The sequence below is a fragment of the Gavialis gangeticus genome, unplaced genomic scaffold (assembly GCF_001723915.1).
Source record: "Gavialis gangeticus isolate Ggan-Ray unplaced genomic scaffold, GavGan_comp1, whole genome shotgun sequence".
In the NCBI taxonomy this organism is placed as follows: domain Eukaryota; kingdom Metazoa; phylum Chordata; order Crocodylia; family Gavialidae; genus Gavialis; species Gavialis gangeticus.
In genome coordinates, this window is record NW_017729018.1 from 3,351,604 (window position 1) to 3,362,358 (window position 10,755).

The window sequence follows — 10,755 nt, forward strand, 5'->3', positions numbered from 1 at the left end:
CCCGCCACTGCATGTACCCGCCATGCCCCCTGGGGTGCATGCAGCAGCAGGAGCCACCACCCTCCCACACCCCCAGATGAGCTGTTCGTGGCTCTGTCCTGCTCTCCACCCCGGCTGGGCAGCACCTGCCCATGCTCAAGCCTCAGTCTCAACCCCACTCTCTCCCTCACCACAGGGGCCTACAGGAGCGGGGCTATGGGGGCTGTAGCCACTCCAGAATTCACTGTAGCCCCCGCAACTGCCCTCCCAGTGCTGCCGCTGTCTGCCTCAAGTGCAGCCCAGCCCCCACTGGCAGGAGCCCAGCGTCACCCCAGCCCTGCCCTGCCCTGCCCTGCCTGCAGATCTGGGGGCACAAGCCCCCCCCACCCTCCATGAGTGCACATAGCAGCAGGAGCTGCCCCGCACGGCTCAGTCCTGTGCCCCAGCCCCACTTCCTCCCCCTACAACAAACTTACCCGCTGAACTTGGCTGCTCTCCACATGGCCGGGCTGCGCTCCTGGCTGCCCCCGTGCTGCGCTGTGGTTGCACACACCCACACGGAGTTCTGTATACCCCCTACGACCCTTTTAACCACCCCTCGGGGTGCAAGTACCCCCTGTTGACAACCACTGTCCTAAGCAATAAGATGTTTGCAGTGAAGTATGTTATCAAAACCTTCATTCCTTACTTCAGTTGAAAATCCTTGTTTATATTACTATATATATTACTGTGTTTTGGATGTTATCTCATATTTTTGGTTTATTTGTGTTCTGCTTAATACTGGTCACCTAATTTATTTCCATGTGTTCCTTTCATCTTATATTAGTGGTTCTCAGCCTTGTTGGACTCAAGGGACCCCTCATTAGACTCAAGACACCCCTTGTTAAACTCAAGGCAGCCCTCAGAAAATGCCAACTCTTAGTTTTCATTTGTTTTTTGACTACAGAAGAAAAATAAAGGAAGTCTTCTGTTGCAAAAAACTCAGAAAGACCACAGCAGGCCTGAATGTTTTTGACACTATGAATTCCTATTTGAAATCTCTGGGTTTATCTTGTGAATAAATATGTTTGCAATGCTGATATTAGTTTGCATTGCTAATATTGCACAGCCCCTTGTGGCACCCTTAAAGAGATTTTGCAGCACTCCAATGTGCCATGGCACCCTGGGCGAGAAGCACCACCCTACATGCACAGAGGTAGGGCAAGCTGATAAACACGTATACCTAAGCATGTGCTTTTACAAATACTTGCACACATGGGTAGCCCCACAGTGTTTGTAAAAATATGCAAGCACTTAAGTATGTGAAGCAACAGAGCTCTAAATTACATGACTAACTGGTGCCTGAACAATCAAAGCAAGTTTCCCTTCTAACCCTCAGTTTTCAGTTGCTTCAAACTTTCTAACATCCTTACGCTCTGGGATGAAACCTTCCAGTGCCTCAGTGCCTTGTATAGGCCCCAACCCCAAATATTTAAAAAAGATCCAGTCCAGACCCCCCAAAGCAAGAGACTGGCTTAAAAATAATGTCACAAAAATGTTGGTTTCTTTGTGTTTGCTTTCTTGGCTTGCAGCCTTGTTGGTTCACGTTTCCAAGCTTTGCTCCCCAACAGCAAGGGCAAGAAGCTTTTCTTTTAAAATGAACACTGAGTGTCTCGGGGAATCGTGATTCTGTCAGCTGGAGCTGTAAGAAAACCACTTATCTTGTGCGAGTCGGTAGCACTGCTTCTGCTTTTGAAGGTTATGTTTTGTCTACTATAACACACTACATAACCTCTTTTGGATCTGCTGTGACACACTGCATCCTACTGTATTTGGGCTCTGACCAAACCCCCGTCTCTTCCTTTTACCCCCACAGTACAGGGTAGAGATGAATTAATACAGCTGAAGGTACTGCCCATTTTTCTGCCTTTCTGAAAAAGCTTCTTTGGATTGAGACCGAGCAAATCTAAATACGCAATACTCACCTTTTATGTCTCCACCACTCTTCCTTTAGTACTCAGCAGCCCATAGGAGAGAGCTCTACCTGGTCAGTGGGTGCGTCTACATGTGCCCCTACAGCACTGTTATTACTCTGCCATCATTTAGTATTTCCATTAGGAAGTACTAAATGATGGCACAGTAACAGCCATTACTGCACCATGCCGGCAGTGCACGGCTGTTTTTAGCCGCTATGTCACCGTAAGCGATACGCTGTAGCAAGGGAGCACGTTGCTACGGCAACATAGCTACAGCATCATGGTTTGTGCCCGCCAATGCTACAGTGCTGTAGCATCCCATGTAGACGTGCCCAGTAAAGAAGGAAGCAAGTTCTACATTCAGGTTGCCTACCACTCTCCTTTATAAAAAACTGTCCAACCATGGTTTAGAGAACTAACTCCTCAATGACTTATTCAGGACCTTGAAATAGTTGCAGGGGATTAACCTTGTGGCTTCTGGGTAAAAATTCAACCATATTCGGCCAAGTTACAAACTGCCAAAAAGCGTTGCTTCCCACCAATGTTTTCCTCAGGCCATGGACATTTGAACAACTTACTGGAGGCTGAAGGAAGGTGGATGCAAGCTGCTTGAGAACAACCTGTCTGCAAGCTTTACCCACAGTAAATGGGAGCTAAGCTACTGTGGTTTCACTTCCACTTACCATGCATTTCACAGATCTGCATTCTGCATATTGGCTTATGTGTTTATTCCACCCAAGAGAGTAGACAAGCACCGGCTGACTCTCCCTACACCTGAAGAAGGGTTTGTGCCTGAAAGCTAGAAATATGAACTATAAAAAGTGGGCAAGGCTTCTGCTACTCCCTGGCAACTGCCCATGTGTACACTCTTAACCTGTGGTAAATAGCTGCTAGCTGCAGTGGTGCCAGTGAAAGGGTGACTGTGAATGAGTCCTCCATTAAAGAGGGCTGTGCGACTATGGTTTCGTTCTCACCACAGCTGTAGCAATGTGCTCCCTCGGTATAGAGTATCACTACAGCAACACAGGGGTTAAAAATAACCATAAGCTGCCATAGGGGCGCACGTAGACATATCAGGTATCCCCTAAGAAATTACAAGAAAGCCCACAAGTGAGAAGTCTGCAATACCTATCTGTAGGGGAAGTCTGGCTTATGGTTTGAATCAAATGACTCTGGGCATAAAGGGGAGGACTTACTACTTGTGAGTGCATATCAGCTGTTTTCTTTCTCCACTCCTAAGTGAAGCTAAACTGCAGTAACTTAACCCTGCTTCATTCAGGGGTAAACTGCCTCCGTTTATTTTCCACTTACCTTGGCATAAGAGTGGACCTAAACGATAGTTACAGTTGATTTAGCTGAGCTGCAGGAGATCCCCCAGAATGACTCTCCTCCATCTCAGATAAGTCTGGGTGCTCTTATTATTCACAGGTCTTTCTTTCTAAGTCTCCTAAGCTCTTAGGGCAGAATTCTGTTTTACTTAGTGGATGACAGAAGTGCAACTTATGTCTAACTCCAAGTCACCAGACTAAAGTGTAGGAGCAACTCTGCTCCTGCGTCCGGGCCTATAAGAACCACCGTGGTAGGAACCGGTTGGAATTCTGCATAGAAGTCTAGCCTTGTTCTACAAAATCTTGTGACAGCTAGTTCAGCAGACATGTTTGCTCCTATATTTTTAAAAAGCATTGCCTCATTTCACTGAATGCCCTGCTGCTCTCTCCTGAGGAACAATTTGGAGGCCAGAAATAACGATTATCATCACCCAGCCTGACCGTCTGCCTATCATAAGTTATAGAAGAGCTAAAAGGGAATTCCTGAAGCCATTGCTCTAATGCTCTATTCTGTCTCCTCTCTTAAGCCCTTTTGTGAATCTCTCTCCAGGCCTTTAGCCAGTTTTTACTCTTCTCTAAACCTCCTGATTTCTGCTACCTCACTGCAGGCGAGCGTTGCATTGTTTTACATGATGGCCTTGTTCCCTTTTCATGGTGCTGTTGGCATTTCATAATTGGAGGAGCGTCATATTTGTTGCACTCAAGAGATGGTGGAGCTGGGGTGACAAGACCCTGCAGACCTTGCCTGTGGGAGGCAAGTGCCCTGTGAAGACTGAGCTGAGGGGGCTCTGCCACAGGCTTCTCTTATGCATCCGGGGGGGGGGCGCTTGCTGAGCCCATTCTTTTCTTTTTCAGCCTTATGTCAGGGCTGGCCACCATGGACTCCAATGCCTGCGGGAAGATGGGGTTGATCACACTCACCTATTACCTTTGGACAACATTCATGGCTGTGACGGTTGGGATCATTCTTGTGACTAGCATTCATCCGGGTGCCGCTGCCCAAAAAGAAGAATACGTCGTGGCAAAAGCAGCATTAAGTTCAGCTGATGCTTTATTGGACTTAATCAGGTACTTTTACAGCATCTTTGGTATTAGCCCTGATTGTATAAACACTGTTCTCAGTTATTGTTGATGGCCAGAACTGTCCCACATTGCAGACGAATTGAACAGGTAACTGTCCAAATTCAACCCCAACTCCATTCACTCCATCTCCTTGTTCACACCAGCACTAAATTAGACCCGAAGTGCCAGATCCTATTCCACCCATTTAAGGCCACTTCTAGTGGCCTTGAATCTGGACACTTTCCATCCTTTCCCACCCTTTAAAGTCCCGGGAAAAATTGGTAAAAATGCCATCGTGTTACCAATACAACTATAACAAAGAGCAGTGAGAAGGAGCCATCTGTCTGGTAGGGACACGAGCAGGGCACAATATGATCACATTCAAGGGCCCAATATGTGGAATAGGAACTTGAACCCACACCCCAGGCACAGGTCCCCTCAACTAGTTCTAATACACGCCCCCATCCAGATGTGTTCCTTTGGACTAGGAACAGACATTACTAGGGCTGTGCGAAGCTTTGGGTGCTGATTTGATTTGGAGGAGATTCAGCCCAATTCGGTGGCCAAATCTCCAAATCTGAATCAAATCAGGGCACCAGTTAAAAGGTCCAAATTGATTCGAAGCTCTCTGAATCAATTTGGAAAAGATTCAGAGAGTTTTGGCCATTTGGGCAGTCCCCGCTGGCTGCAGCAGGGAGCTGGACCTGGACTCTGTGCTGATAAGTAAGGGGCAGGGGAGGAGGGACTGGAGCAGGGGCAAGGGGTCCACAGGGGGACCTCTGCCAGGCCCCCCGAGCGCCCCCTGACTCCCTGCCTGCTTTCCCAGCCTCCCCCCAGTTGTTTAAAAAAAAAACCCCTACTCACCGGGTGCTGCCAGGCAGGGGGGCGATCCCTATTGCCCCATGCACGTGGGGGGGGCTCTGAGTCCCCCAATTCCTGCCCGCTCCCCCAGCCCCGCCATGGCTGCCCCACCCGCCCCAGCTTTCAGCGCTTAAAAAAAAACAACCCTGGACTCACCAGCTGCTGCAGTGACGTCGGGGCTTCTGGGGGCTCATGGAAGAGCCCCCCACCAGCGCGGGACAGTGGGGGGTAGCAGGGATTGCCTCCACCTGGCAGCACCCAGTGAGTTCAGGGTTTTTGGTTTTTTTAAAGGGCTGGGAGCTGGGGTGAGTGGGGCAGCCTGGAAGAGCAAGCAGGGGGTGGGGCCTGTGGGATTGAAAGATTCGGCTGATTTGGCAGCAGCCGAGCCTCTCAATCAGATTCGGCCGAATCGAGTCAGGACTGTGATTCGAATCACTGAATCGAATGCATAAACTGGTGTAAGTGATTATAAACCAGTTCAAATCTTTAACACAACAGTAGTTCATTGCACATAAACCACTTTTAAAAAGGTCGAAACCAGTTTAAGATAAATCTGAATGGATGTAGTGTTAGCCTTAACTGATTTAGGCTAAATTGGTTTTTTGAACTTCTGTCCCAAATCCCTTCCAGATTCAAGTTAACTCACAGTCCCCCAGCATCCCAGGATGCTTTGCACCTCCTCAGCAAACCTCTTCTTGTAGGATGGGTGGACTAGCCTTGACTCAAGAGGTCTGCTCCAGCTGAGCAGGGAGGCATGCTCTAGCACCCCCTGGCTTCTGGTCTAGGCCACTGCAGGCATGTGGCTGCATTTCCTGAATCAAAAATAAATGTCTGTTCACTTGCTTATCAGGTCAATCTACTCATCTTAGACTAACCTGTGAAGATTGAATTGATTCAGCCTCAGGCTTTTTAACTGACTGTACTTAGCCTTAAAGATGTTCTGGTGGCTGTGCCCCGTTGCCCACTTGTTGCTGGGTCATGCAGCTCCCTCCCTCCAGAGCTGGCAGACTTCAGCAGGGGAGGGTGTGCATGCAGAGGCATGTCATGAAGCATTTGAAAAATGTGTTTTTCCAAAGTAATTGCCTTACCAAGGTGTGACTAGTTAGATGCCCACTGTTTGCTCGCTGCTCTGCCATTCCCTTTACAAAGCGGCAGCTAGTCAGGGTGATTCAAAGAGAAAACTCCCTTTAGAAAACACACTGGTATCAGCTGTCAGAGGTGGGAGCACTCTACAGGCACCTGAGCCAGCTCCCCAGGCTGGGAGATGCTGCCTGCTCTCTCCTGCTGCTCCCTGAGTCACGCTTGCAGAGGGCAGCTTTGAGCGCCAGCCGCATTTCACAGGAGCGTCACTGCCAGAACTGCAAGTGGAGCGAATCATGCGTGCATCTCCTGGCATTCTGGCTGTGATCCCCTTTCTACCCTGCCACCTCTATCTACCTTTACCAGGGTCTGGACTGGACTTGCCACCTGCAGGCCTCCTAATGCAACAAGGGGGATGCCAAGTAGTTTGTGCTCACCTCGAGGTTTGCAATGTCAGGCACAGCCAGAGACCAAAGCCAGCAGCCCCCACTTCTGTAGGACTCCCTGCTGTCTTCCCTAGGGCTTGTCCTTGGGACAAACAGAAGGATTTGGTCCAATAGCAAATTAAAACACAAAGTGAATGCTATGACAGCTGAGTCCTCAAAACACACTACTGTGGCTTTGCAGCTCCGGATTTACATCACTGGATCCATGGCCCCTTTGTCACGTCTCACCCTCAGTTCCCTTCCTGTTTCAGACTGTGACGGGGGTAGCAGACTTAGAGGAACTGAATGAGCCTGAGTCATTGGCCTTTAGTTGCTTTAATCACAAGAAGAGCCTTTCCAGTTTCAGGGACTTTCAGGCACAAAAGGCTGTTACATTCCTGTATCATTAATCTCTTGCAGAAACATGTTTCCTTCCAACCTAATTGAGGCTTCATTCCAGCAGGTGAGTTCACCTCCCCCCGAGCCCCTCAGCCAGCTCAGGGCTGCTGAGAGAAATCAGAAGAGCTACAAGGTGCAAAGGATAGGGCAGTTGCCAGCAGTTTTGTTGGGTCTCATGGTTTCCTGAGGAGGGGAGAACAGCACCTTTCCCTGCACAAGCTTGGTCACGAGTCCCTCCTCCCCACTCCCTCCCTTCCTGCTGGCTCTACCTACTTTTGGGGCTACACTCACCACATGCAGACTCACAGGGACTGTGGCTCTTCAAAAGGAGAAGAGAGCCTTTCCTGGGGTGTGCGGTGCTGGGACTGAAGCTTTTGGTCTGCTGGAGATGCACACATGCCTAACTGTGCTCATAGCTTTGGTGGCCATGAGTGCATAGTGGGCCTGGAGGGGGTTTCTCTGTGGCGACACCCCCCAATTCTGCCTGCTAACAACAAGAAGGTCCCTCCCCTTTCCCACAGAACATGCCACCTTCATCTGTGCATAGGGCTGGGTTTCATAGTTTCATAGTTTCTAGGGTCGGAAGGGACCTGAGCAGATCATCTAGTCCGACCCCCTGCCATGGCAGGAAGAGCACTGGGGTCAAATGACCCCAATAAGGTGGTCATCCAACCTCCTCTTAAAAACCCCCAGGGTGGGAGCCTGCACCACCTCACATGGAAGCTGGTTCCAGACCCTAGCCACCCTGACCATGAAGTAGCGCCTCCTGATGTCCAACTTAAACCTTCCCTCCGCCAGCTTGTGACCGTTGTTCCTGGTCACTGCTTGCGGCGCTCGGGGGAACAGGGACTCCCCCAGCGCCTGCTGATCCCCCCTAACCAGTTTATAACAGGCCACAAGGTTTTCTAAAGCTCAAAGGGTCTCCAGGCCTTTGGAAATCTGGTTATTAACATTTGCCTGGACCAAGCCATCCTTTCGCTCCTCCTCCAGCTCCTGCTGGTACCAGATGGTAAGGCCCCCAAGCAGCCCTTCCTCCCCTTCCCTGCCATGGCCACCATTCCCCAGAGAAGGGCAGCACAGGGCATGTCCAGGTGTGGAGAGGGAGTCACCAGGGGGAGCTGGTAAAGGGAGAAAGTCAAGCAAAGGACACCAAGAGCAAGATGCTGGGACAGAGGGAGGGGAAGGCGAGCAAGCCTGGGGAGAAGGGGGAGAAAAGAGGTGAGTGAAGGGGGATGGCAGTGTGAGGCCGTGTGTTTGGAGGGCTGGGGGGAGTGAAGGCTGCACGTGGTGGAAATCAAAGAAAGGCGAGAAGCTGGTAGGGGGAGGGAAGGACAACGGGCTGGATGCTGTGTAAGGGGGGTCTGTGCAGCAAGCACAGTGAGGATCAGAGGGTCTGCGCAGCCCACCAGGTTCCAGGTGAGTGTGTTTTGCATTTGCTGGATTTGCATTGGGAAGCTGTAAAGCAGGCACACGTGTGCAAGGTTTTGGGGGCCGAGGCTAATGAGGGAGAGACAAGAAAGAGTGAAATTACACAGTTAGAAAGGGAAGGACCAAATAGACTTAAAAAATGAGAGGAGATGATGATGAGAGCCATAATAAAGGGAAGAAAGGAAAAAAGGAATGGAAGAAGGGAGAGAGAAAGACAGGCTTGAGGGAAACAAAGAAAATGCAAGATGCTTTGTGACCAGCAAAGTGGGCCACTCTCCTAGCCAGAGGCAGTGGTAAACACGTCTACACTGGGAGCCCCTGCCAGGCTGAACACAAAAGGTGAATCCATCTGCTCTTGCGTCATCTAACAGTCTTACATGAGATATAACCCCATGCACGCGTACCATGTTACAGGTTGCAACACATTAATCAGGTTGTAAAGTGTAATGTCTATCACGGCCTACAGGGTCCTGCTCACACGCTAGTGGCAAGTGCTGTGTCTGTCCCTTCGAGAAGGGCAGTCTCAAAAGTGCATGCGAGAAAGCCTGGGCTGCAATTTGAAGGACATGATACCTTCACTGGTTTATTGTATAGTTGTGGCTGCTATCAAGACTCATACAAAACATACCTCAAGCTCCTCCTTGCAGATTCAGGGCATGATCCTGGCCAGTCAAGTCAGTGGAACTTTTGTGGCTGACTTCAGTGGCAGCAGGATCGAGCCGTTTGCCAGTAGGACATTGACTTTGCATTTCTTTGATTTGGTTCCAGTATCGAACAGTTCTCGTCCCCGTGGTGAAGACTTCGGGCTTTCCAAACAGCCCAGGGAAATCTATCAGTTTTGTTTACTTTGTGCCAGATGGGGAAAATCCTGAAATCAACAGGCCTGTGCTTCTTGAGATCACCCCATCTCCTGAAATGACCTACCAGACCCTGCCCGGTACCAGCAATGAAATGAATGTCTTGGGGATTGTTATCTTCTCAGCTACAATAGGTACTCGCTAAATACAGAATGAGCGTTCATGCTGTAAAGTGACCCAACTTTATGCTGGTTACTTAATAATGGAGGCAGGATAGTGCGATTCCTCACAGGAAATATGGAGATCTCCAAAGCGAAATGCATGAACTGCTTCAGCTTGAGCTATCAGGCTTTATAGTTGAAGCTGTAACAACTCGTGTCCTCTGTGGATTGGGCAGAGAAGGCATCTTGTACCCTTTACTTGTGGGTTACAATAATGGGGCCGTTATTAAGATTACATTGACTGTAATGAGCAAAGTATTGTGTCCCCTTCAAATTTTCAGCGCACATTCTCTCAGTGCAGAATGCATTTCCTGATCATTTCTAAGTAAATATAAGCAACTGGTTTTAAAGAGACCTTATATGAAGTTCAGTAAAATATCTGTAATATGTTTAGGGTCCTCTAGCAAATACACAACAAATGCACATATGATTCTAATTTTTCCTTAGTTGAACCTCATGGAAAATTGGCAAACAGGCTACATTTGAAAATGTATTAGGTTATGGTTGAGTAGTTATCAACAGAAATGATTTTCGGCCATTTCTCTGGAAATCTGCATACGAATAAGGAATAGCAACCGCTCCCCTCTGCTGAACTAGGACAAGACAAAAGCTAGCATTTCAGAGAAGGGGAAATGGGGAAAAATGATGGGTGAACAGAACAAGAAAGGAAGGCTCTGAAAAGTAGATATCAAGGAGGAAAGTGAAGATCAGGTGAATTGATGAAGATAGGAATTTAGAGACTGTTCCAAGCACAGGGGATAAAATGATGATAGGTGCAAAACTGGGAAGGAAAAACAGAAGAATGAAGAAGTAAGGAGATGAGAGTGGGAGAAAAGACAATTATAGAACTTGGGGTAGATTATGTGAAGGTGGAGGCCAAGACAAGGAGCTTGAACTTGATGTGGTAAGAAACAGAAAACAGTTCAGGGACTAGAGGGCTGGAGATGGCATGGTCCGAGCAGTAGGGGAGAAAGTTGAAGAAGCTACAAAGGTGCTTTAAATAGACCAGAAGGGGAGGAGAAAAGGGCAGGCACAAAAGAAAAGAAGGTAGCAGTGACCAGGAAGTAGGGCTGTGCAAAGCTTCAGGTGCTGATTCGATTCGGAGGAGATTTGGCCCGATTTGGTGGCTGAATCTCCAAATCCATATTGAATCAGGAGACCAATTAAAAGGTCTGAATTGATTCAAAGCTCTCTGAATTGATTTGGAAAAGATTTGGAGC

General features: G+C 48.7%; 1 protein-coding gene across 1 annotated transcript in view; it reads left to right on the top strand.

The window, feature by feature from the left end:
- Nucleotides 1-10,755, top strand: part of LOC109294782 (excitatory amino acid transporter 5-like) — an 88,924-nt gene that overhangs the window by 25,193 nt on the left and 52,976 nt on the right. The window contains exons 3-5 of the mRNA XM_019513244.1: nucleotides 4,118-4,330; nucleotides 7,111-7,153; nucleotides 9,286-9,508. Of these exons, the coding sequence (XP_019368789.1) occupies nucleotides 4,118-4,330; nucleotides 7,111-7,153; nucleotides 9,286-9,508 (479 nt within the window). The remainder of the gene's footprint in view (nucleotides 1-4,117; nucleotides 4,331-7,110; nucleotides 7,154-9,285; nucleotides 9,509-10,755) is intronic.